We start from the raw sequence: 27,454 nt of genomic DNA, 5'->3' as shown, positions 1-27,454 counted from the left end.
CTGTCCCCTACATGACTCAGGAGTAACTCTCAGTCCACAGATTTAGGCAGGCAAGTGTTATGGATTGAATTGTGTCCCCCCAAAATAAGTGTTGTAAATCCTAACCTCTGTACTTACGCGTAAAGAGCCCTGGTGGTGCAGTGGCTAAGTGCTCGGCTACTAACTGAAAGGTCAGCATTTAGAATCCATCAATTAGACACTCCTTGGAAACCCTATGGGGCAGATCTACTCTGTTCTATAGGGTCGCTATGAGTTGGAATTGACTTGACAGCAGTGGGTTTGGTTTTTTTGGTTTGTTTAGTCATGTATGGCCAAGGTCTGCCCGCCAACTCATGGCTCCCTTAGTCTAAATGCAGCTGCACACAAGAGGGTTTCACAGCAAACAGGACAGACACAACATCCCGCTTCTATCTTAACTCTACTGAAGAAAGTGGACTCCAATGTCGCTTCCCCTATGCAACATGTTCCCCCTACTGGCACCTACCAGGTGTCTTGTTGAACGCCAGGGTCAGCAGGTATGGAGAAGAACTACCTACTTTTTGAGGTGCTACCCAGGTCCCCCAAAGTGAACTTTGTGTACAATAAGGAGACTGTAATTTAAGTCAGATCTGTACAATAGGACTTTTCAAGCAATCTGTTTGCCTGCTATTGCTGCAGGGTAGGATGACACATGTCTGACGTACTTTGGACATGTTATCAGGAGAGACCAGTCCCTGGAGAAGGACATCATGTGTAGTAAAGTTGAATGTCATAGAAAGAGAGGAAAATCCTCAACAAGTTGGATTGACACAGTGGCTGCAACAATGGGCTTAAACAGCAATGATGGTGAGGATGGTGCAGGACTGGGCAGTGTTTTGTTCTATTGTACACAAGGTTACTATAAGTCGGAACCGACTTGACAGCACCTAACAATGACAACAAGGGTAATGCGTAAGATCCATTTTGTTTATGGGGATAAAGATTGCTCACAGTGGTTTCTCTGGCAGGTGATGATGCTACACAGAAAATCTTCTAAATCACACAGGCCACATTGCACAAGTTGAAAATATGCCCAAACCAAACAACTCTCCCATTAGGACAGTATCTGCAATCCATGGAAAACTTCTCCAGTGCCCAGCACAGCGCTAAACATCTTGCACAGATTAGCTAGTATAATCTTCACAGTAACTCTGTGAAAAAGATATCTTACCATTCTACAGATGAGGAAACTGAGGCTCAGAGAAGCTAGGTCATTGTCGGAGGTCATCCAGTGGCTCCGCAGCAGAGCCAGGATTTGAACCCAGGTCCGCCCAGCTCCTGCACTGGTGCTCTTAACCAGGAATGACAGTCCACACCTCGCTCCTCACGGCATGGTCCCGAACCAGCAGCCGCAGCATCACCTGGAGCGCATTGGAAGTGCAGCACCTGCAACGTCATCAGTCATCAGGGACTGATTAGGGACAACAAAGCCACAACGAGGCACCACTTCACCCCCACTAGGATAGCAATTATTGGGAAAAGGAAAACAAGTGTTGGGAAGAATGTGAAGAAATCAGAACCCTCATCCATTGCTAGTGGGACTGTTAAATAGTACCACTGCTGTGGAAACCAGCATGGCAGTTCTGCAAAACGTTAAACAGAGTTACCATGTGACCTAGCAATTCTACTCCTAGGAATTTCGAAAGAATTGAAAGCAGGGACTCAAACAGATACATGTATACCTGTGTTCATAGCAGCACTATTCACAATAGCTAAAAGGTGGAAACAACCCAAGTGTCCATCAGCAGATGAATGGATAAACAAAAATGTGGTCTATTTATACAATGGGGTATTATTCAGTCATAAAGAGGAATGACATTCTAATACATGATACGACATGGGTGAGCCCTGAAAATGTTATGTTGAGTGAAATAAGTCGGTCACAAAAGGACAACTACTATACAATCCCACCTAGATGAAATATCTAGAAGAGACAAATCTGTAGAGCTCAAAGTTTCTTAGTGGATACCAGAGGTGGGTGGGAGGGGAAGAGGAGAGGTATTGCTTAAGGGGCACTGAGTTTCTGTTAAGGGTGATGAAAAAACTTAGAAATGAATAATAATGATGGTTGCATAATATGGTGGGCATAATTCGGGCACACATCGAAATGGCAAATGTTTTGTTATAGGTATTTTACCACAATAAAAATGATAAAAAAAAAGAAAATAAGAAATGTAGCCTCGGCCCCACCTTGGACCTCTTGAATTGGAATTTGCATTTTAAGAAGCCCCGGGTGATTCATGAACATTAGTTGGAGAATGTTGGGGGCTACAGCATCACTATTTGCTGGTTTTAATCAGTCTGCTACTTGGTACCAAGCACAGAGTTGTTATGACTGTCACCCGGCACACCAGGGCAAACTGCTTTTATTTTTAAAAAATATGCAGGTTACAGCTGAATGACCAACACCCCTCCTTGGGCTGTATATTTTTCTGAAAATGTTAGAATGTGCCTCTCCCCTGTTCCCTCCCAAAATGAGTACAATGGCCCAGGTTAATTCCTGGGCAGAACATCCTGATGGTTTCATGATTCTGAAATATCACGGCAAGCCAGCACTTGCAGAAGCTGAAGTAAAACACTATAAAACCTGGTGATAAGGGCACATTTGGACCCCAACAAGAATCTGAGGATAGTTTGAATTATAGTGGAGGAAGATGAATTCGGGGCTCCACTTAGAGCTTTCAGGCTGGGTGGTTTAGACATGAAAACAGTTTTCCCTAACGTACCAGGTGAAAGCCATGACAACGCTATTGCTTGGTGCCAATTATATTTATGGGCTTGTCCCCAGGAGTGCTAGAAAAACGTCACTGTTAGCTCTGACAAATCACCAGCTGGGAGCTCTGCCTAGTGGGGTTATTTTGAAGACCCTTTATTAATACATCTGGTCACGATCTCCAAGTCTGCTCAATTATGGCAAGTCTCTCAGAGGCAGTTTCTGTGTACGGAGCCTTGGAGAACAAGGATTGCTTGAAGAGAAGCAGCGCGGTATTGTGGAAAAATCATGGGCCTGGAGTCAGGTATGGGCCCCAAGCTTGACTTTGCCACTTGGCAGCTGTGTGATGCTAGACAAGTTGCTTAACCTCTCTGAACTTCAGCTTCTCTTATGTAAAATAGGGATCTTTTTAGAGTCTTTATGACAAAACGAACAAATAATAGGTTTTAGAAGAAATACAGCCAGAATACTCCTTAGAAGTGAGGAAGGAGAGACTTCGACTCCCTTACTTTGGATAAGTCCACAGGAAAAGACCAATCTCTAGAAAAGGACATCATTGTTGGTAAAGCAGAGGGTCAGAGAAAACGAGGGAAACCCTCAATGAGACAGGTTGGCACAGTAGTCACAGCAATGGACTCAAACACACTAATGATCGTGACGATGGTGCAGGACGAGGCAAAATTTTGTTCTGCTATACATAAGGTCACCATGAGTCAGAGCCAACTCAGTGGCAACTAACAACAAATAAGATGTAGGGATAGTTTAGTCTGTAGGTTTTCTGAAACGAGCCCTGGTGGCGAAATGGTTATGCACTCGGCTGCTAACTGATTTGTTCCCGTGAAGATTAGAGCCTGAGCAATCACATGGGGCCGTTGTACTCTGTCCTGTAGGGTCGCTGAGTCAGAATGGACTTGACAACATCTAATAGGTCTTCCGAGTCATTCTCTTGCATTTCCTTCACTGAAGATTCAGCCTCAGATCCATTCTTCTCTCCTAAAGTAGCTAGTCCCCTTCTTCCAAGTCAGGGTCTCTCAATCTTAGCACTATTTATAATTTGAGCCAAATATTCTTTTTTGGAGTGGGAGGAGGGCTGTCCTGTGCACTGTAGGATGTTCAGCAGCATCCCTGGCCTCTACCCAGTAGATGAAAGTAGCACCCCTCCCCCAAGCTGTGACAACCCAAACTATCTGCAGACATTGCTCAATGTTCCCTGGGGGGCAAAACTGTCCCCAGTGGAGAACCACTGTTTGGGCTGTAATAATTCATATCTACTCATTCAACAAATATGTGCTGAGTACCTACTTTGGGCTAGACATATGCCAGGGTTATAGTGATGTTTGATGATGCAGAGTTTGCACTCGGTTACTAACTAAAAGTTGATGTTTCAAACCCACCCAGCAGTACAATGGAAGAAAGGCCTGGCAATCTTTCTGTAGAGATTATAGCCAATGAGACAGAATTGACTAGATGGCAGTGGGTTTGTTGGTTATAGTGATGTTTAAGACAAACAAGGTACCTGACCTAATGGAGGTTTTTTTCCTTTTACAGCCTCAGTCTTATCAACCATAAAGCGGGTATAACCAGGCTGTTGACTCCCTGGAGTTATTGGGGGGATGAAAGAGTTCAGACTTGCAGATGCTTAGCCCCTGGACAAGCCAAAGACCAAGGGTGCGATGGACCTGGGAGTCTGAACTGCTGGGTGTTCCGCGGAGAAGCAAGCCGAGGACACAGGCAGCGGGAGCATTAAAACTTGCAGGCCCAGCCCTGGCTTCCCCAGTGCAAGTGTGTGGCCCCAGTAATTTACTCGAGTGAAATCAGGTTGAGAAAATTTGCCCAACTTGACCAAGTAGCCCTCGATATGTCCTGGGACATGTATTATAAGCCGGCAGCATTAAAAACGCAGGCAGCTATAAGCAAACTGTGGTGAATTCATACAAAGGAATATTCCTCAGCCATAAAGAGAAGTGAAATCCTGGTCCACGCTGACACGGATGACCTTGAAAACATGCTCAATGAAAGAAGCCAGACACAAAAGGCACATATTGTAGGATCCCACTTATGTGAAATACCTAGAATAGGCAAGTGCGTAGAGACAAAAGTTTATTAGTGGTTAACTGGGGCTGGAGGCAAGGGAAAATGGGGAGTTACTGCTGAAGGGGCACTGAGTTTGACAGGGTAAAAACATTTGGAAATGGAGAGTGGCGATGGTCACACGGGATGGTGAATGTAATTGGTGTCACTGAACTGTACACTTAACAATGGTTAAAATGGCAAATGTTATTACATATATTCTAACACAATACAATTAAACAATAAAATAAAAAAACTGCAGGCAACTTAACCGACTCCCAGGCCCACTCTCTGGCAGATATTGGGAAGTAACACCATACCCCAGAGAGCCCTCTTGGGTCATTTAAGGTACATTAAGGTAAATCCTTTAATTAAAGTGACAAAATCTCAGGCAAGTTCCTTTGGTGAGGTTTTGATTTTATTGGAAGCGTATTACAAGAACAATGGAGAAGCGCCACTTCTATGGGAGAAGCCGGGCCTTGTCGACGCGCCCCATCACGTGACTGGCTCCACAATGATCTTCCACAGCTCCTGTGACAAACGGAGAAGGGAGTTTTAAGCCTGAACTCGACATAGGGAAATGAGTCTGTGGCAGCTTCACAAAGGAAAGTAACAAGCATGAGAGAAAAGTTGCCTGACAGCATCACACACGCTATTACAGGAAGGGGAGCCTCTGCCTGCCTCCTCCTCGCTGGCTGCTCTGTCTGCTTCACTGTGGGGGAGCAGCTGGATGGACAAGGCCCTGGCAGTAACCGAGGAGCATCTGAGGGTCATGATCAAAAGGATGCAGGAGAAAGGCAGGAAGTTGTCATGATTTCTCCATCTTGAGGGGTCATATGGAGATGCTCAACGAGATGGACTGACACAGTGGCTGCAGCAATGGACTCAAACATAGCAAAGACTATGAGGATGACGCAGGACCAGGCAATGTTTTGTTGTTATACATAAGGCTGCTATGAGTCAGTCGACCTGACAGCATCTAACAACAAGGCACCATGTACCGTGGCTGTTGAATTTCATAAGGGGCTGATTTCTTGGACATGTTGTATTACTTTTAATGATGGCAGGTGGAGAATGTACAAAACACACCACATTCTTAGTGGACACTGCATGCCCTCACTATGAGGTGGCCTTCATCAGATATGTGTGTGTGCCACTGACTTGGAGGCTGCCCGAATGGACAGGGCAGGGGGCCAGCAGTGATAAACGAAAGGTCCTTGTACAAAGGAATGACACAAATTCAATGCTACGCTTGCTGGGGAAAGAGGCAGGGAGCAAGAAAGAGCCCTTTATGACTTGGCATCCTCCCCTTCTCCTCCTCAGACCAGGCCTGGGTCTCCCCAGCCCCAGAGGAAGGGAGGTCACAACCAAAACACAGAAAGGACAAGTCAGTTCTTGATCTCTGGACATGCATGGAGCCAGCTCCTGGCAAGGCTAAGGGACCTTTACGTGAAGCCACCTTGTAATCTGGACATAGTGTAATGTGACCTGCAGTGTGATGTGGCTGGGGATTAGGTTCTAGCTGGGTGAGGGACTTGGTCTCACCTGCTGCTGTGCCGATTAACCAAGATGGTGAGGAAAAGCGCTTAGCACAGCGCCTGGAGAGTGTTAGCTGTTGTTACTAGGATTACTATTGTGTGCCATTGAGTCGATTCCAACTCATACTCACCCCATGTGACAGAGAAGAACTGCTCTATTGGGTTTTCTAGACTGTAATCTTTATGGGAGCAGATCGCCAGGTCTTTCTCTTATGGAGACACTGGATGGGGTCAAACTGCTGACCTTTTGGTTAGTAGCTAAGTGCTTAACCATTGCACCACCAGGAACCCTAGGATGATTACTAAGGGTCTAATGTGATGGAATCCCACTGTGTCAGGGCCAGAAGGGCCACTGGTAATTAGGCCAGCCTGTCTGGTACATGAGTGAGTGTGACCAGCAGTGGCTACACCCGGAGACCCTGCGTCAAGATCTCAACCCACCCAGTTTCCCCTCCACTGACTTGCTGCTCCCCAGCCATCCTTCCGGCCTGGGTCTTGCTTCCTCTGGAATCTGAACTGCCACAGGCACGAACGTGCTATAAAGGTGAAGGTTTGTGTTTGCTGAACAAGCCCCCCTGGAGATGGTTAAGAATGGGGCATCCATCTGTCCATCCCCCAACAGGTTTCACTAAGGCAAGTGCCAAACCTGCAGCCTTCATCCCCTCAGGACCGAAGGGCGGGGGCTTGGGCCTGGACAGTTGGCTCAGTGGCTCCTTTGTCCCGGAGTCACCCTTGCAGTCACACGGACCGCACCTACCAGCTGCTGGATGCGCTCGTAGGCCAGGCGCTGTGGGAAGGCAGCTTCTACTGGCTCCACTGTGAACCGCACCTTGCCGGAGGCCAGCTTCTCCAGTGCGTGTAGGGAGGCGCGGAAGTGGTCGTAGGCTTCGCACGTCACATCCAAGTGCCTCAGCGTGAAGTTCAGCCTGGAAACCAACCAGCCGACACACAGTGCCCATCACAACTGGGGAGGGTTTGTTTTCTCCTCACAGCCTGCTCTCCTGTTGCCTCACCGACTTTGCTTCACACCAGTGGAGTTTAGCTGAGGGCTGCTGTGTGCTAAGCATCTTCACGTATCTCCTTTCTGGATCTGTCTGATGGCCTGGGAGGTGGAAATGGTCAGCACTCCTGTTTTACAGATGTGGTAACTGAGGCTAAGAAAGGTGCAGTCGCACATCCAGAACTACAACACTTGAAAGACGAAGACATAGTCTCCACCTCTGAAGAGCTACAAATTGATGTGAGAGGCAAACCCAGGTGGCGCCTGAGGGTGAGGCCTCTGAGTGCTTTTGCTCGCCAGCCCACCTGCACCCAGCAGGGCATCTGGCACCTGGTAGTTGCCCAAAGAACATGTGAGGAACAAAGGAACAAAAGGCAGTGGCAGAGGCAGTGCAGTGGGCTCTGAGGGCATGGAGGGCAGAGATGATGACTTCCAGAGTCGGGGGCTGGAAAATTCCAGAGAGAGGGTGATCCTGGAACCAGTCCTTATATCATTCCCACTCCTGCCATTCTCACCTTCCAACAGCCTAATCTGCAAGACTATTTATCTTTAAATTCAAACTCTTCACCTTTTCCTCTTTTAAGAATTTTTTTTTTTTAATGAAAAATACCAAACACACAAAAGGAGCGAAAGTAGTGTAATGAACCACCATGAACCCACCTCCCGGCTTCAACTGCTGCCAACTAATGGCCACGCTCATACCACCTCTGCTCTCTCTGGCCCTCACCACTGGGTTTCTGAAAAGCAAATGCCAGACAGCGCAGCATGTCCTCCATAAACGTCAGTGTAGATCGCGTAAAGACAAAGACATTTTAAAAAACAAAACAGCAATGCCATTATCGCACTTAAGACAAATTTCACAAAAATTCTACTGTATCAAATAACCAGTCTCAGTATTTTTCCTTTACAATTTACAGAATCAGGAGCCAAATGAGGTCCAGACGTTGCTTTTGGATGGTATGTGCCTTGTAAGAAGGCCTGAACAGTATCAGTATAAACAACACTGCAATGGATATACAAGTACAGATGGCTTTGTACATACCATGACTGTTTCCACAGGATGAATTTCTAGATGTTGAACTGCTAGGTCAATAAGGATGTTCATTTTTATGGCTTGTGTTACATGTTCCAAATTGCCTCTCAGAAAGGTATGGACTATTGTAAGTAATAGAAAAAAATGTGTGCAAATTGTCTGACACTGTATCTTGCAAGGTGGATACTCAATAAACAGGAGTCATGCACTTTTGAGTATTTGAGTGGAAACGTCCGGGAGGGGGCTTGTTGGGTGGTGAGGCTCTGTCTGGAAGAATGGGAACCTGGGGATGGTGAAGAGATAGATGGTGTCTTGGAGAGAAAGCTCAGAAAGAAAAGAGGCTACAGAGTGTGGTGGTGAAGTGTTCTGGCTCTGGTATACGTATGCATTTGATGTAGCTTAGAAAGCCCCTGAAGTCCCAGCCTTCCTCCCTTCATCTGTAAAATGGGGACAAGGGCGCCTACTGATAGAGATCATGTATGCAGAGGATGAGCACAGGGCTTGGCACACAGCAAGTGCCCAATAAATGGTAATTAGTAACAATAATGACATTGGTAAGAGTACATTAACAACGACAACAAAAAAACCAAACCCGTTGCTGTCGAGTTGATACCGACTCATAGTGACCTTATAAGACAGAGTAGAACTGCCCCAGTTTCCAAAGAGTGCCTGGTGGATTCAAACTGCTGACTTTTTGGTCAGCAGCCATAGCTCTTAACCACTATGCCACCAGGGCTTCCAAAGGCACATTAGGAAGATAAAAATCTGGCTGATAGGCAAGTCAGCTCTACCCTTGAGGTGCGGACCTCACCTCTTCTCCACCGACAAGATGACTGTGCAGGCATTTTTCAGTTTGTGAGTGAGTCGGTAGACTGTTCTAAATAGGGCGTCAGTTAAGTCATCATCATAGAACACTGTGGAGAGAGTAAAACGCATTAGGGTAAAATGTGCAAATTAAAGAGATGTATTTCTCAGGGAACCCATGCAGACATTTTAACAACACAGACCAGTGACAGTCTTCAGAATTAAAATTGCAGGGAGATATGATAGAATGTTCTAGAAAGACGCCTCTGAGAACTCAACTCAGAAGGGGACATTGTGGTTTTTACTGTTACAACAAAATTTGCCATGGCAAAGGCATTTCTTACCTTCAGCTGCAAGAAGCACAGTGGTGTGATTGTACAAGTTGGAAATTTCCTCTTCTGACCAACTGAAGGGGACCTCAGGATCTGTGAAAGAAGAGAAGATGTCTCATGCTTGTTCCTTTCTCTGCTGCCACCAGCTCTCACAGAGACTGACTGAGAAGCTGCAGAAGAAACGGCAGGGGAGATGGGAGTGGCTCAGTGCAGTGGGTACCACCAAACAGTCCTGAGTCCCTGGCACTCCAGCCCCAGGTGCCTTTTCCGCACGGGTCGACAGTGCCTTGCCAGGGAGTCTAACCAGACCAGTGAGAGGCGGGCTGGATTTCAGCCTCTCCCGTGGTGTTGGCCGGCAGCCCTGAGTAGACATGATCTGCACCACAGCCATGATACTCAGCCTCACTGACTTGCCGTGTGACAAGAAAGTCGCTTTCCCTCTCTGGGATTCAGTTTTTGCATCTATAAACAAACAAACCCCAAATCCATTGCCATTGAGTTGATTCTGACTCATAGCGACCCTATAGGAAGGGCAGAACTGCCCCATATTTCTAAGGCTGTAAATCTTTATGGGAGCAGATAGCCAGGTTCTGGTCCCATGGAGCTGCTGAGTGGGTTTGAACCACTGATCTTTTGGTTAATAGCTGAGTACTTAACCACTGTGCCACCAGGGTTACCAGAATGGGGCTAAGAGTAATAGTTCCTTCTTAGGATTGGTGGGAAGGTCAAAAGGTCATATCCTAAATGTTCTGGTTACTGAGTGTCCACCTTGAGCTATATAAGGTACTAGATACTACACAGACTTTAATACACAACTTCGATGGCAGTGGTTTAGACCTATGCATGTATTTACATCTATAAGGCATGCAAAGTACGTGGTAGGTGACGGGGACTCAACAAGTAATGATTTTTCCTCACCTGTCAGTCTGATATCTGACAGGGAAAAGAAAAGAAGCCTTTTAGTACACTGAAAAAGCAAGAAAAAGCTGAAGGGATTTGTGTGAGACATTTAGAACCCACTTGTCTTACTTCCTGCTGTGGCTGAGGGCAGGCCACCAAGCAGGAGGCTGCTTCCTGGCCTGGGACAAGTCGGGACTCTTGGGGCACCACTGTTTGGACTGGAAATGGTCTAAGCCCCAGACACCAACAGATTTGGGTTCAAACCCTGATCCTGCCATTTACTAGCTGTGTGACCCTGGGCAGATCACTTAACCTCTCTGAGCACCAGTCTTCACTCATAACTTAGGAACCACCATACCTATATAGTGAAACTGTGAGGTCTCAATGACAAAAGGAATGTAAGGGGTCTGGCATGCAGCAGGTGCTCCAAGAATGGCAGCTGTCACTCATCATCCAATGGAGTGAGTCGTGGGACTCTGCTGCTCAGGGCCATGGCACAGAGCTACAGCGGGGAGCCATAACACACACCTGTGCAGAGGTCGTCTTTCAGCCAGTCCAGTTCTCTGACCTTGACTATTCCACCTGTGTGAAAACAAGAAACAGACACACAGAACTCCCCATACTCCAAAAAGAACTACGAAAAAAGATAACTTTTTACACTATACACCAAGATCCATCCATCCATTCTCTCCCACTCATCCACCCATCTACCCACCCATCCATCCATACTTTCACCCTTCCTTCTATCCTCCCCCTTCCCATCCATCTATCCAACCACCCACCCATCTATCTACCCATCCTCCCATCCATACTCTAATCTTTCCTTCTATCCTCCCCCCTCCCCTCTATCTATCCAATCATCCAACTTCCCATCTATCCAACCACTCACCCATCTATCTACCCATCCTTCCATCCATACTCTAATCTTTCCTTCTATCCTCCCCCCCCATCTATCCAATCATCCAACTTCCCATCTATCCAAGTACCCACCCATCTACCCGTTCTCCCATCCATACTCTCATCCTTCCTTCCATCCTCCCCCCTCCCAGCCATCTATCCACCCACCCACCCACTCGCCCATCCATCCATCCTCCTGTCCACTCATATCCAGCATTTTTTGACTGCTAAGTATCAGGTACTTTGCCAGACACAGGGAATGTACAGATTTATTAGACACAGTGCCCATCCTTGAGGATCAACCAGCCTGGGAGGGGAAACTGGCAGGTTAATAAACAACTACAAGTCAGTGGGGTTAGGGGAATATGAAAAGGATATACCAGGTGCACAGGAGAGAAAGGAACTCTTATGCCAGACCAGAGGATGTGAGGGGAGGCTTCAAAGAGAAGGAGGTTCAAGCCTTTGCTTTTCCTTGCTAGCTCCCTCCTTCTTCTGTTTGTTAGCTGCCAACTGTACACTGGGTATTCAACAAACACAGACACAGACCTAGCCCTGCCCTCATGGAGCATGCAATCTAATGGGGGTGGCAGACACTAGTCAGCTAATCACCCAAACCCAAAAACCAAACCAAACCCAGAAACCAAACCAAACCCATTGCCGTTGAGTTGATTCCAACTCATAGCAACCCTACAGGACAGAGTAGAACTGCCCCATAGAGTTTCCGAGGAGCACCTGGTGGCTTTGAACTGCCTACCTTTTGGCTAGCAGCTGTAGCACTTAACCACTATGCCACCAGGGTGCTGAGGTTCCAGGTGTCATGGGAGTCTGTGAGGGTCCTGACCTCACCTGGAGGTCTAGGCACCTGAGGGTGATCAGGAGTTCACAGGAGAAAGAGTATTCCAGGCAGAGGGATGCCAAGTGCAAAGGCCCTGAGGGGAGGGGAACCTCAGAGAAGGCCAGGCTGATCAGAATGGAGAGAGCCAGGCATGAGGTGGGTAGAGGGCAGCAGGGGGGGCAGGGGCCTGGCTCTGCAGAACCCAGGCCATGAGGAGGGATTTGGTCTTTACACTGGGAAACAACGGGAAACCTTGAAGGGCTGGAAGCCGTAGGGCTGGAGTGACCTGACCTGAGTATGGAGAAGGCCCTCAGGTAGCCCTGAGGGGGATGGTCTGGACAGGGTAGTCCGGTTAGGAGACAGCTGCTGTCACTTATCACTGAAGTTATTCCTGCAGGTGGTGTAAGTGTCTGACAGGCAGATGGGATTGGGGATGGGGGTGTCCCAGGGAGAGGGAGGGTGACATGAAATGAGCCCCTGGCAGGCTGGACAACAGGGCTGGGCAGTAGGACTGCCAGGAGAGGAGTCAGGAAGAGCAGGCAGGGCAGGAGCAGGGAGGCTTGGACATCATCCAGAGGTGACAGGAGCCCTGGGAAGTTTCTCGGTGAGGGGTTGAGTGGTCAGACCTGCATCCTGAAAGGTCACTCAGGGTGCCCACAGAGGGCAGCTTGGATGGCAAGCACAGTGCTGGGGAGACCAGGCAGGCGGCTCAACTTGCATCCAGGCTTGAGGACTGGAGTGAGCTGTGATGGCTGGTGTAGGAAGGAGGAGATAGCCTAAGGACAGCGTCATCTGTAATCTGAAGCCACGTGAAGGGCAAGACCGTGTCCTCTCCTCCATCACCCAGGTGTCTGGGGAGCAGGTGGAGCCCTGCTTCCCTGTGTGGCCACAGTGGGTGCCTGTCCCACCTGCCAAGCACAGAAACCTCCCTCCCAGGTAGACCACTCACCTCTGGCAGCAGTCAGGTGATCATTGAGGGCAACATTTCGCTGGCACATGGCTAAGAGATCGGCACCGACATCTGGAATGACAGAAGGGCTGGTCAGAGAGCGCCAGCCGGCACAGCAGCGTTATCTCCATGTTTCTGCCCAGAGACAGCTGATAGCAATGGTATAAAAACAGCGTATCTGCAGAGAAGGGCAAAGTAGAAATTAGAGAAAAGCATCTCTGGATTCTTTATTACCAAAAGGGAGATACTCACTTAAGCTCTATTTGATTACGCCTCTGAACGGAAGATGATTGTCCTGGTGGGGACAAACCCTACGTGTGTTTCAGAGGGAGGGGTGAGCACACCTAATGTTTTCCAATCATTTTTTGAGCGTATAGAACACACAAAGCACTTCCCATCATTCATCCTTTCAGGGCTTAACGACAAGCCTGTGGGCTGGTGTCATGGGTCTCATTTCACAGGTATGACCACCTGAACAATGTCCCTCAACCCGTAGGAGTGGAAGTTGGGATTTGAACCCAGGTTTCTCTGACTCCAAATCAAGGGTTGCTCTTTGAAACTGCAGATATCAGAGCCAGAAGAGTGTTTCTGGGTGATTAACCCAAACCCAGAGCAGGTCTGAGTAGGTAGGAGACACACTCTCTCGTCCAGGTCAGGGGGTCTGCTTCCATGTGTGCCTTCCTCTGAGCCCCCAGCCACTCTGATGAGGTGGGATTTCTCAGCATTTGAAAAGAACTGACTCGTGGTACAGTGAGTCCTCCCCGGAGGAAGCAGTGCTTTGCCAAAAATTAATGATCAATTAGGAGAACCTATTTTTTTTTTTTTTTTTTTTAATGTGTGTAGGGTAGAGGATGTAATGACATCTGGAGGGCCCACAGTGGCTGTGGACTCCCATCCCATCCCACTTCCTGGGGACTAGACTGATCCTATCTCCAGGGACCCTGCAGTGCCTGGCACAGGGTGGAGCCCCTGCTCACCAAAGGAAAGGACCAGTCCCTTCCCCAGGGGCCCTGGGAGATGGAGCACATTGACAGGGCATGCCTGGCCAGCACCAAGCCTGGCTGAAGTCAGGGCAGGCGCAGTGGTTTTTAAGTCACTATCTATGAACATTTTTGTAAACAAAGAGATCTTCTGTGGGATTCTAGTGTACTGGACAGGTAAGAGAGGAGTGGCGCTGGCTGGACAGGGTTTGGGGTTCTGGAGGTGGCCCTCCTTTATCCCTCTGCAAGCCCCAGAGGGAGCTCATAAACTCAACACTAGGGAACATGGTTTAAAAACCCCTATAGGACAAAACTTTCTCCAGCTGGGTGGGTTTGATCTGCCAACCTTTTGGTAGCAACTGAGCACTTAACCGTTGTGCCACCAGCAAAGACCTGGTGATCTGCCCTCCTAAAGATTATAGCCTAGAAAATCCTATGTGCAATTCTACTCTGTCACATGGGGTCACTATGAGTTGGAATCAACTACACAGCACCTATTAACAACAACAACAACAACAACAACACGTGAGCCTAAAATTACTTCACAATAAAAAAAACTATTAAAAAAGGCATGTTGGCAATATATAGCCAAAGCTTATGGCCATACCCATTTCTAAGAATCTAGTCTGAGGATTAATAGACGATGAAGTACAAAGATTTTCATTTCAATGTTACCGACAAATGCAAAAAACACAGGAACAACCAAAATGCCCAGTAATAGGGAAATGGTTAAAAAAAAGACAAAACATTAAAAGTCATGTTCATAAATAATTCCTTATGGCATGGAAACGTGCTCATGCAAAAATGTTTTTAAGGGCAGAATATAGCACCATATACATATGTAATTTAATTTCAGCTGTTGTTTGGGTGTCTGTACACAAAAAAGGAAAGAAAATAATAAAAAAAATATAAAAACTGTTAAAATGCAGATTCTAAAGTGTAAGCTCTCCAAAGGCAGTGCCTTGGTCTGTTCTATCGGCTGCTGGATCTCCCGCTTCTAGAACTGAGTCTGGAATACAGTAGGTATGCTGCTGAATGAATCTGGGGGTCATAAAATGAAGTGATTTTTATTTGCTGCTTTACACAATCTCCACAAAGAGTAGGAAAGACTTGCATTGTCAGGGGAAAAAAAACCCACTCCAAAATCTGTTTTTAAAGTTTTACCCAATTGCTGTCGAGTTGACTCTGCCTCCTGGTGACCCCACGTGTGTCAGAATAGAACTGTGTTCCATAGGGTTTTCAAGGCTGATTTTTTGGAAGTAGACTGTCAGGGTTTTTTTCTGAGGTGCCTCTGGGTGGACTTGAACCTCCAACCTTTGGGTTAATAGCTGAGCATATTAACCACCTATATCACCCAGGGACTCTTTAAAGCCTTTTGAAAGGGCCCACTCCTCATGGTTTCCTGAACTGTTTGCTCTCTTGGGGGTGTGAGCAGAAAGACCAGCAGAGGCACTGATGCCTCTGAAGCATAAATGGTCTTGTCTCTGTTGGGTGATGTCACCTCCACTGACTTGGTGTCACTGGGTCATTCTGACAATATTGAAAAAACAATACAGGGGGAGAAACCAAGGAACACAACGAAGTCAATGAGAGCCAACATCTGTGTTTCAGTTACCTGCCTTTGTTTTTTTGGACATTCAGCACATGCTTAGTGAAGCCTGGGGCGTTGAGTCCTCACCTGTACAATACACGGTCTGGGCCACGGTGGCTGTGACGATGCTGGCGAGCCCCGTGCCTGCCCCGAGCTCTAGCACGGTGCATCCCCGGAGGAGGTCCCGTTGGAACAGGATGTAATCCGCCAGGAGCAGGGCGCCCCGCCACACCTGCAGGGACATGGACAAGCAACAGCATGCAGCATGAGGCCCCTGGTAGAGCCCTTCAGGGTCAAGAGGAGTGGACAGGACCTACCCACCTGCTTGCCAACGTCTTCCAGGGAGGTGGCCATGGTGTGCTCTGGACCAAGAGAGAAATGCCCACTGTGAAAATGGGGTGGACAGAAAACCACAGGAAGGGGGCCGATGGCAATTTGCAAACATGGTCGGATGGGAGTGCGGTTAGCGTTCTAAAGAGAAACAAAAACAGGCCGTACCACTGGTTGGGCAGGGGTGTGTGAGCATCGCTCATGGACTGGCCCTGTGGCCGTGATGGCCAGTCTTTGTGTCAGCTTGGCTTGGCTACTGTCTCCAGTTAATTAATTAATCCCTCATCTAGGTGCTGCTGTGAAGGTGCTATGTAAATGGGCTTAACATCTACACAGTTGGCCTAAAGGAAAGCAGACTGCCCTCCGTAATGTGGGTTGGCCTTATCCAATCAGTTGAAGGCCTTAATGGCAAAAATATGTTTCCTGGAGAAGAAGAAATTCTGCCTTAAGGCTGCATCACCAACTGACTGAGTTTCTAGCCTGCCCTAAAGATTTTGGATGTCCCGGCCCACAAATGTGCGAGCTAATTCCTTAAAATAAACGTCTTGATACATCTTCAAAGTCAACCCCAACTCATGGCAACCCCATGTGTGTCAGAGCAGAAGTGCCCTCCATGGGGTTTTCAGTGGCTGATTTTCTGAGGTAGATCACCAGGCTTTTCTTCCGAGGTGCCTCTGGGCAGCCTCAAACCTCCAACCTTTTGGCCAGGAGCAGAGTGTCTGTACCAGGGACTCTGTATATTTCTGTCTATATCCTATTGGTTCCGTTTCTCTGGAGAACGCAGACTGATACTTAGCTTGCTCTTTCAGACTAGGGTCATGATAGCGCTTGATCCCAACCTAATTAAACACACACATCACATCACACTTTTTATGTTCAATAACTGCACATTGCGATGATGATGTACTTATGCTGTTTTGATCAGCTATATGCTACTAATAACTGCAACTCATTCCAAAATATTTCATTACACTTAGAGCCACACTAGAAATTAACAAAGTTTGAATTTATATCCTTTTTTAACCAAGAAGTATGGTAAGTTACTTATGAGTATTCTCAAGCACAAAATATATTAGGATAAAACATGGGGCGGGGGGCAGAGAATAGAAATACGAGATGAAGGAGCAAAAGAATGAGGTAAAACATTTCTGTTAAGTCAGAACTCACTCCTGTATTTTCACATGAGATGGGAATGGCTATGAAATTAAAGCGCAGGTACATGTGTGCGTGTGCGCGCCCACACATGAACAGTAGGGTGACTCACAAATCAAACCACACGCTCACAACAAAGAAGGAGCAGGGACAGGGTGAGAGAGAAGAGGGAAGGGACTGGAGAATTACAGTGTAAGTAGAGTCCATGGGTGGTGCAAATGGTCACCATATTCGGCTGCTAACAGAAAGGTTGGTGTCTACCCAGAGGTGCCTCAGAAGGCTTGGTGATCTGCTTCCTAAAAACCAGCCACTGAAAACCCTATGGAGCACAGTTCTGCTCTGACACACAGGGGGCTGCCATGAGTCAGAGCATCTTGGCTGGATTTGATATTGTGGTTTCGAAGTTACTCTTAATAAAATATCCTTTCAGAAGGATTTCCAATTGCTATGGCCTAACATTTGCCGCAGATTTGCCCAATGCAATGCATCTTTTGATTTCCTGACTGCTGCTTCCGTGGCTGTTGATTGTGGATCCAAGAAAAATGAAATCCTTGGCAATCTCAATCTTTCCTCCGTTTATCATGATGTTGCTCATTGATCCAGTTGTGAGGATTTTTGTTTTCTTTATGTTGAGGTGTAATCCATACTGAAGGCTGTGGTCTTTGATTGTCATTAAGTGCCTCAAGTCCTCTTCACTTTCAGCAAGCAAGGTTGTGTCATCTGCATAACACAGGTTGTTAATGAGTCCTCCTCCAATCCTGTGCCATGTTCTTCTTCATATAGTCCAGCTTCTCAGATTATCTGCTCAGCATATAGATTGAACAGGTATGGTGAAAGGATACAACCCTGACGCACATCTTTCCTCACTTTACTCAGTATTTCCTTGTTGTGTCTGAACAACTGCCTCTTGATCTATGTACAGGTTCCTCATGAGCACAATTAAGTGTTCTGGAACTCCCATTCTTCACCATGTTATCCATAACTTGTTATGATCCACACAGTCGAATGCCTTTGCATAGTCAATAAAACACAGGTAAACATCCTCCTGGTATTCTCTGCTTTCAGCCAGGATCCATCTGACATCACCAATATTCCTGGTTCCACGTCCTCTTCTGAAACCGGCCTGAATTTCTGGCAGTTCCCTGTTGAAATACTGCTGCAGCCACTTTTGAATGATCTTCAGCAAAATTTTGCTTGCGTGTGATATTAATAATATTGTTCTATAATTTCCGCATTCGGTTGGATCACCTTTCTTGGGAATATGCATAAATATGGATCTCTTCCAGTCAGGTGGCCAGGTAGCTGTCTTCCCAATTTCTTTGCATAAATGAGTGAGCACTTCCAGCGCTGCAGCTGTATGTCGAAACATCTCAATTGATATTCCGTCAATTCCTGGAGCCTTGTTTTTTGCCAACGCCTTCAGAGCAGCTTGAACTTCTTCCTTCAGCACCATTGGTTCCTGATCATATGCCACCTTTTGAAATGGTTGAACATTGACTAATTGTTTTTGGTATAATGACTCTTCTGTATTCCTTCCATCTTCTTTTGATGCTTCCTGTGTCGTTTAATATTTTCCCCATAGAATCCTTCACTATTGCAACTCAAGGCTTGAATTTTTTCTTCAGTTCTTTCAGCCTGAGAAACGCTGAGCGTTTTCTTCCCTTCTGGTTTTCTATCTCCAGTTCTTTGCACGGGACATTATAATACTTTACTTTGTCTTCTCAAGATGCACTTTGAAATCTTCTGTTTAGTTCTTTTACTTCATCAATTCTTCCTTTTGCTTTAGCTGCTCGATGTTCGAAAGCAAGTTTCAGAGTCTCTGACATCCACCTTTGTCTTTTCTTTCTTTCCTGTCTTTTCAGTGACCTCTTGCTTTCTTCATGTATTTCCTCGAAGTCATTCCACAACTCATTTGGTCTTCAGTCATTAGTGTTCAAAGCGTCAAATCTATTCTTGAGATGGTCTCTAAATTCAGGTGGGGTATACTCAAGGTTGAAAAGCAAAGATGTCACCTTAAAGTCAAACGTGTGCCTGACCCAAGCCATAGCATTTCCAATTGCATCATAAGCACGTGAAAGCTGGACAATGAATAAGGAAGACTGAAGAAGAACTGAAGCCTTTGAATTGTGGTGTTGGCGAAGAATATCGAACACACCATGGACTGCCAAAAGAAAGAACAAATCTGTCTTGGAAGAAGTACAACCAGAATGTTCCTTAGAAACACGGATGGCAAAACTGTGTCTTACATACTTTGAACACATTGTTAGGAGGTATCAGTCCCTAGAGAAGGACATTATGCTTGCTAAAGAAGAGGGTCACCGGAAAAGAGGGAGACCCTCAACCAGGTGGACTGACACAGTGGCTGCAACAATGGGCTCAAGCATAACAACGATTGTGGGGATGGTGCAGGACTGGGCAGTGTTTTGTTCTGTGGTACACAGGGTCACTATGAGTCGGAACCGACTTGACAGCACCTAACAACAACAACAACAGTGGCCTAACATGTAGCCACTTGGTTGAAAACTGGAGCAGAAATATCTCCACTGACACACCCAGGAGTTGAGTTCCTTCACTGAACATTTACAGGACACCTTCTCTGTGCCAGGCACTGTGCTAAATGCTTTGTGAGCAATACCTCATTTAATTAGTATTTTTTTAGTATTATCTCAAAACTACCCAGTCAAATAAGTTCTAGTATTATCTCCTTTCCCTTGTTAAAAAAAAAAAAATCAGTTGCTGTCAAGTCAGCTCCAATTCCTGGCAACCCCGTGTGTGTCAGAGTGGAACTGTGCTCCACAGGGTTTTCAATGACTGATTTTTTGGAAGCAGATTGCCAGGCCTTTCTTCCAAGGTGCCTCTGGGTGGACTTGAACTGCCAACTTTTGGTTAGCAGCCAGACCCTTAACTGTTTGCACCACCCAGTGCCCCTTTCCTTTGTGGAAGAGGAACGTGAGGCCTGAGGAGGTGAAGCAGGCTGCCTGAGGTCGCAGAGCAGGCAGGTGGCCGATGTGGGATTGTGCCCTGGGCCGCTGGGTTCCAGAGCTTGCGTCTGCTGCTTGACTGCTTTTCACTCCTCCACCACCAGCCCTGAAGAAGGAGAACCTGAAAGCACCCCCGGGACATGGTTTAGAAAGCCCTGGGCAGACATCTCTCAGAACGAAGGGCACAGTGACTCCCCTGGCGTGTTGAAGGCCTCGGGAGGGGGTGATGAAGCCTGCTCTGGCTGTTGTTTCCACAGCCCTGTTCTAGGTCCTTTGTGTCAGCAGCCTCCACCCACTGCCTGTCCCCTCTGCCCCCATCTTTGCAGCCCTCCCTCTCACTATCCCCTGGTTATGGCCTGGCCTGTAGCTCCCCTCGCTGGGTCCTGCTCCCCATCTCCCACCATCACTTCCCAAAGTCTTCCTGGCAAACCTGTCCTTGGCCCTCGGCCCCCAGTTCCAAGGGTTCCTGCTGCCAGGGCACCTCCCCCTGGGGTCTTGGCTGCACATGGTGTGTCGTTTTCTCTGAGTGGCTTCACAGGCCTAAGTTCTGCCTCCCCAGCTGTATTCTTAGGGGGTGGTCTGCCTCCCTTTTGAGATGTCAGACAGACCTGGTGTGACCAGGCTTTGTCACTTTCTAGTTGGGTGACTTGAGGCACTTGACTTCTCGGAGCTGCAGCTTCCTCTTTTATGAATGCAGACACAACATTACCACCTTGCTTATGGGGTTGTAATGGGGTTCAGCCAGATAGCACTTGGCAGAGAGCAAGGGCTCGGGGTGTGTTTGAAAGCCACTGACCTAGTCAAAGTCCCGAGCCCTGGTACAGCTGGTGGTCACTGAAGCCCAGGGAGGGAAAATGATTAGCTCAAGGTCACAGAGAAAAAAACCAAACTACTTAGATCAAAAATGTAACAGTGTTTTTCTAAAGCCAAATGGAAACAAAAAGGACTTAAAAATCAAGTCAGGTGGAAAACTGACAGAAAACTGCCTTCAGATGTGATTTTTGCTGACACTGACAACAAAAGGGATGCCCGGGCAGCCTGACAAGAGCAAGAGCGAGACGCTCAGGGATGGGCAGAACAAAGACCGATGAGCAGCACATGATGCCGGGGCTCCCTGGGACCAGACCCATAAATGCCGTGCAGATTCTCCATGAGGTCAGGCGCCAAGGAGCCGGTGCGGTGGTCTCGAGGGGCATGATTCCCTCGTGTGCTGGATGATGCTGCTCTTGGTCTGAAGGGCAGAGAGGCTCTGGGCTACCACCACTCCTCTGGCACTGGAACGGGCAATTTTCTTCTTTGGGATGACCATCATGGTGATCATTAGAGTGACCATGGCGGGTGCCTGGCATGTCTGCTCAGGGAAGAGGCGGGGCAACCCGGACCCAGCTGACTTCCTGGTCTCCCCAGCCAGGGTCAAGGGCTAGCTCCTTTCTCCAGTGGAAAATCACGTTTTCTGTTCAGACTACCCCGATGGTATCATAAGACCATCAAAGATCAGCCTGGAGGTCTGCATCAATGAGGACCTGTACTTGCCACTATCAGACTGGGAAACTATGAGTCCCACTTCATCTGCTAACTCAGTCTGTACATCTGTACATCTCTTCCTCAGCCACGGCCCCCCTTCTGCCCACTCAGAGCAGTCCCCTGGGTTAAAGCTGACAGCAGCTCACCTTTACTGAGCGCTTATTGTGTGTCGGGCACTGCTGAGAGCTTGACATTCACTGTCTTAGTTCCTCACAGCTAGAGGCTGCGGTACCCATTCACAGACATGGAAACTGAGCCCAGAGAGGTTGAGCAACCTGCCCCTGGCTCCCTGCTGTCTGCCCAGACCAGCCTTCCACAAACTCTACTCATGACTCCACACCCCTGGTAAACTCCAGACCAGAAGGATGATGTGGGAGGAAGTAGCAGCAAGGTTTCCTGGAGGAGGTGATGGTTACGGTGGGACTTGAAAAGCAATTAGGAATCATTAAGAAAGCAGAGATGGGGTCAGGTACTCTGGGAGGGAGGCATAACGCAAACAAAGGCCCTCAGGTGAAAAAGAGTGTGGAAGGGTATGAGGGCGGTGAGGGGAAGTGGTGGAGTGAGATGAGGCTAAAGAGGTGAGCAGAGGCCATGTCACACAGGGCCTAATAAGTCAAGTTGAGTTGTTTGGACTCTATCCCCAAGGCAATAGGGAGCCATCAAGGAGACTTGAGCAAGAGAGTGACCTAACTGTGTTTTGAAGCTCCCCCTGCAGGCAGCAGCACTGCTTGCTCTCAGTCTCACCTGAGCTGGTTCTGATTGCTCGTCTTGCCCTGTAACACCCAGCCTAGGCCTGAACACAGAGCCAATGCTCAAACCACGCATGTTCCCTGATGGGTACCATGGGCTGCAGACAAGCCAGACCTTTATTACCTATTCTGATGACACTGCAGAGGCTGCTCTCTTGTGCTTCATCTCCCGTGACATCGTCTTCTTCCTGTCTGAGAATCACGGGGTGTACCTTGTCTCTTGAAGGTCTAGTTGGGTCGAGATCAGAGGAAGCCCGTGGTCTTCTCACCACGTCCAAGTCCCCATCCTCGTCCAGCTGGGCTCCTGCCCCTTCCTGGCCAGCGGTGTGCACTCCAGTCTGGAGGCAGAAATCTTCATGACCGTGCTCACTCCCTGGAGGGGATCCTGGGGGGCTTGTCCCAGAGGGCAGAGTCCCTTCGGTGTGAATATCCCTGTGGACTCCACCATCAACCCCCGAATCTGCCAATAAGTCCTGGCTCCATAGGAGCTTGAAATGGGACAGGAAAACTGAAAGGCAAGATGAAAACAAAATGGGATGGGGATATTTCCAAGGGGTCTTCTTTTCTTTTTCTCTCCTTTTTAGAAAATTTGATCTCTCAATTTGATTTGGAAGAGTTTTAAAGGCCAGGTGCAGACATACTAATGCTAGCAGAAAAGCCCCATTTGCTTCAACCATGATCCTGGGGCCACCAAGAGCAGCAATGACCACCACCAAGAGCAGCCATTTTATGACCATAGTTTTTTTTTTTCAATGTTATAGGCACTTGGCCCATGTTACCTCATTTAATCCTCACAATTGCTATGAGGGTAGTATTATACGCTCTGTTTTACAGATAAGGAAACGGAGGCTTAGAGAAGTTACTTAAGTGAGCTGACCAAACCCATACAACCAGTGTGTGGCTGATGCTGAGGCAGGGTTCAAACCCAGCTGGCTCTGTTCCTAAGCCCATGCCCTTCTCACCACTCTGCTCCACCTCTTAAGGCCTGGAGAACAGTATGAGGACTTAAAGTGCCCTCACTGTTTCGTGGCTAGAAAGCCAAAGGGGCAAGTCTCAATAATAATATGTGTGCCAGGTGAGGAGGGCTGGAACAGAAGGGTGCAGGCTTCAGAGCTAATCATCCTGGGCTGGAATCCTCCTAAGGTAGTCTGACTCTAGGCAAGTCACTTATCTGTTCTGAAACTCAGTTTCCTCATTTGCAGAATGAGGAAGGTAGTAACTCCCCCCTCGGATGGACCATCCTGAGGGTAGCGTGGGATAATGAATACAAGGCACCTAGCACACAGTGGGCATTCAAGACCCGTTATTTTCCATCCTTTCCTTCCCCTTCTGTTCCTTTCACACCACCTTATATAAGATGGAGCTCACACTTCTCCCCCTTCTCCAAGGCAAATGACATTGTGAACACCATAGGCAGAGTCACAGCAGACAGGGCCTGGTTACAGCTCTTCCCTGTGGGCCTTCATACAGGCCGTTCCCTCTGCCTGTGATGCCTGTGCTTCCCGCCTTTGTCTGGGTACATTCTTCTCGGCTTTTAGGGTGGAGTTCAGGCTGCTCCTCTATGCTGGCCCACCCTGCCCAGCTACTTGCATAGACTGCCTGGCTGCCTCAGTCTCCTCCCACCAGGACTTGCTGTCTTTTCTCCTGCATACCCCTGCCACCCTCTCCCCCTGCAGCAGAGGGGATCTTTTGAAAAATGCAAATAAAATCACAGCATCCCCCTAATGCTCCTAACCCTCCAGCGGCTTCCCACTACTCTTAGAATAAAATCTAGACTCCTTGCATTGACCTATGAGACTCCTTCCTCTCACGCTACCTCTCCCTCATGACACCATGGCTGGGGTGGGGATGTGAGTGGAGAGCAGGGGACAGATGGAGTCCCCAGTGCTGTCTCCCCTACTGGACATGGGCTCCCTGCGGGCAGAGCTCGCTCAATCGCTGCAGCATTCCCAGCATTGGGCCCCGGGCCTGGCACACAGGAGGCGCTCAGGAAACAGCTGCTCAGTGAAGGAAGAGCACTGAGGAAGTGGTATGAGGATAACAGTTAAACAACGCAGCCTTCTCCCCAAAAACATGAGTTCGAGAAAAGAGAAGACAAATGGGATCTGTGGGGGACCAGGCCCTCCACACACATCCAGGCCTTACCGGGCTGCCCCATGCCATTCAGCCGCACCATGAGGTGTCTCTGGTTTGGGGTGTAAAGGTGGACGTCTGACAGAACGGTGTCGCTTTTGAAGGTAACCTCGTCCATAGCTGGGGTGGGAGCTGGCTGGACCATGACCCAGGCTCCACGTAAATTCTGGGCAGGAGCACCTGATGGGGAGAGAACATCTCTCAGGCCAGCAGGTCACAAAGGCGCAGAGTGTAAACATACCCCCTGAAAACCAAACCAGTTGCCATCGATTCGATCCCATATGTGTCACAGTAGAACTGTGCTTCACTGGATTTTCAGTGGCTATGATCTTTCAGAAGTAGATTACCAGGTCTTTCTTCTGAGGTGCCTCTGGGTGGATTTGAACCACCAACCTTTCAGTTAGCAGCTGTTATGGATTGAATTGGGTCCCCTCCCCCAAAATGTGTCAACTTGGTTAGTCCATGATTGCCAGTATTGTGTGATTGTCTACCATTTTGTCACCTGATGTGATTTTCCTATGTGCTGTAAATCCTACCTCTATGATGTTAATGAGGTGGGATTAGTGGTAGTTATGTTAAGAAGACAGGACTTAATCTACAAGATTAGGTTGTGTCTTAAGTCAATCCCTCTTGAGATACAAAAGAGAGAATGGGGCAGAGACATGGAGACCTCATACCACCAAACAAAAAGAGCCAGGATCATGTATCCTTTGGACTCAGGGTCCCTGTACTTAAAAGCTCATAGACAAGAGGAAGATTGATGACAAAGATACTTTCCCAGAGCCGACAGAGAAAGCATTCCCGGAGCTGGCACCCTTAATTTGGATATCTAGCCTCCTAGACTGTGAGAGGGTAAATTTCCATCTGTTAAAGACATCCACTTGTGGTAGTCCTGTTATAGCAGCACTAGAGAACTAAGACAGTAGCCAAGTACTTAACTGAGCCACCCAGGGACTCCTAGGCAGTAAACAGCATGGCATTCCCTGGGAGAAAGTACCTCCCTTTTAAAATAACTGAGAAAGTCTCAGAGCCTGGCAAGGAAAAAGAATCCGGCTAGAATTTAATTTTATTTTGTTTGGATTACGTTCATTTTCATAGTTACCTTCTATTTATGGCAAGGCATCTGGTTTTCCATTTATACTGATGAAATAACTTATCAGTTCCTTTTTGTATTTTTCCAGCTTTTTTTTGAATACTTGATCATGAAAATCGTAAAATAGGAAAGGGAATAGCAAAATAAACAACCAATTTTTCTTAAATACAGACCAAAAAAAAACTCATGTTCTTAATTTTTAGTTGAATTTTCAATTTTAAAATTCCAACTACCCAGGCTTCCCATTAGATGAACCCTGCAATTGGGGGTCCCAGGCAAAGTAGATTCCCTTTAAGGGGCTTTCCCCAGAACCAGTTTGCTGGGAATGAGGACTACTGTACCTATAAGGAGCTCTGATGGTGCAGTAGGTAAGTGCTTGGCTGCTAACTGAAAAGTCAGCAGTTTGAACCCACCAGCTGCTCCGTGGAAGAAAGATGTGGTGATCTGCTTCCATAAAGATTACAGCCTTGGAAACCCTATGAGGCAGTTTTACTCTGCCCTATACAGTTGCTGTGAGTCGGAATCAACTCTGCAGCTATGGGTTTGGTTGTGGTTTTGTACCTACCTTAGAGCCTGGGTAAGGATTAAACAAGACAATAAGCACTTTCAGGGACCAGAACATAGTACACACTCAATAAATAACAATTAGATTATCATTATAGCAATAATAATAATAAATACCACCAATGCGTGTGCTGGGAAGCTGGAAAAAGGCAATGGTCAGCTTCCATACTTAGGAACAGCTGACTCAGAGTCTCCACATGGGAATGCAGGCAGGGCCTGTCTAGGCTTCCGTTCCCTTTCCACCGGGCAGAGCGGGAACGGAGACCCAGAATGCAGAGGGGACACCCTGACAGGTGTCCTTGTTGAGGGGACCAGACTCCGACACTGTCCACGTTCCTCCCCTATGGTTTCCCAGTCAAGGTTGCTCCAAGAAGCAGTTTACTGAGACCAGGGGCTTGAAATACCTCCCTGCCTCCAGTTTTTCTTCCTGCCAGGAGCCACTCATTCATTCAAAAATCAGGAACTGGAAGTCATATTATAAAGGTTCAGGCATAGCGGAGGGGAGGGTGTGTGAAGACTGAAAACCTAGAGGAACCGAGGCGTAGGGGATCGGGGAAAGGGCTTGGCCCTGGCTAAGGTAAAAAGAGTCTCCTTGAAGCCCGCACTTGTGGGTTAGCATTGCCCTCTCACAAGGCAGTCACAATTAGGGCATCGCCTTCTCTTTCTAATCCGGGACTGAGGGGGCTTCCTGGACCCCGGGGAGAAACTCAGATGTGGACATGGTCTCCTCCCCCCAAAACCCTTGCTCAGAAGGGGAAACCTAGGCAGTGAATGCGGACGAGCCTTAAGACCCTGAGCTTCAGGTGCGTGGGAGCGGGAATTTCAAAGCCAAGATCAGCGCCGGGAGGCGATCCGTATTCTACCACGTCCCGCCAACCACCTAGGGAGGCTTACCCGTTGCGGGGCGCAGCCTGGAATCCCACCTAACCCTAACACGGAAGGGCTAAGGGGGCCGCCATAGCCGCCGGTTTGCGCAGGCGCGGCCTCGCCCTCTTTACGCACCGCGCCGTGGCCACGCCTCCGCGCACGGGACGCGCATGCGTTCCAGGACGGCTGGTGTGCGCGGGCACCTGAGCTCTTGGTGCCAGGGAGGCGCGGAAAGGCTTGAGGAGGCGCTGCTCTCAGCTGGGTACCTTTGCCGAGGTGCCGGCACCTCAGTGGGGAAGGGCCTGCGCATTAGGGGGACGAACTGGCGCCTAGCTACTACATGGTGAGGTCCGGATTCGAACCCCGGCGCTAGAGCTCCAGGACCTGTGCTGTTAACCAGC

The 27,454-nt window shown here is 48.0% G+C and overlaps 1 protein-coding gene across 6 annotated transcripts; it reads right to left on the bottom strand.

Annotated features, from left to right (window-relative positions):
• Positions 1-1,177: 1,177 nt before the first annotated feature.
• METTL22 (methyltransferase 22, Kin17 lysine) lies at positions 1,178-27,171 on the bottom strand. Of its 6 annotated transcripts, none has more exons than XM_064295568.1 (11): positions 26,304-27,074; positions 24,542-24,709; positions 22,521-22,904; positions 15,982-16,022; positions 15,748-15,892; positions 13,090-13,161; positions 10,937-10,990; positions 9,521-9,601; positions 9,184-9,286; positions 7,097-7,265; positions 4,760-5,332 (listed from the first exon to the last, which is right to left on the bottom strand). In XM_064295568.1, the coding sequence occupies exons 2-11, from the start codon at positions 24,672-24,674 to the stop codon at positions 5,297-5,299; spliced, it is 1,218 nt and encodes a 405-aa protein (XP_064151638.1). In that variant the 5' UTR covers positions 24,675-24,709; positions 26,304-27,074; the 3' UTR covers positions 4,760-5,296. The 6 variants fall into 6 exon arrangements, with proteins under 6 accessions (XP_023413157.1, XP_023413156.1, XP_064151638.1 ...); XM_023557387.2 differs by lacking the exon at positions 26,304-27,074 and adding an exon at positions 25,632-26,291 and having other exon boundaries at positions 4,761-5,332; XM_003417727.4 differs by lacking the exon at positions 26,304-27,074 and adding an exon at positions 27,081-27,171 and having other exon boundaries at positions 4,764-5,332.
• Positions 27,172-27,454: the final 283 nt, after the last annotated feature.

This window comes from Loxodonta africana, chromosome 12, assembly GCF_030014295.1.
Source record: "Loxodonta africana isolate mLoxAfr1 chromosome 12, mLoxAfr1.hap2, whole genome shotgun sequence".
Classification (NCBI taxonomy): Eukaryota; Metazoa; Chordata; class Mammalia; order Proboscidea; family Elephantidae; genus Loxodonta; species Loxodonta africana.
Note: the sequence above shows the minus strand (reverse complement) of the source record. Positions and strands in the feature narration are given on the sequence as shown.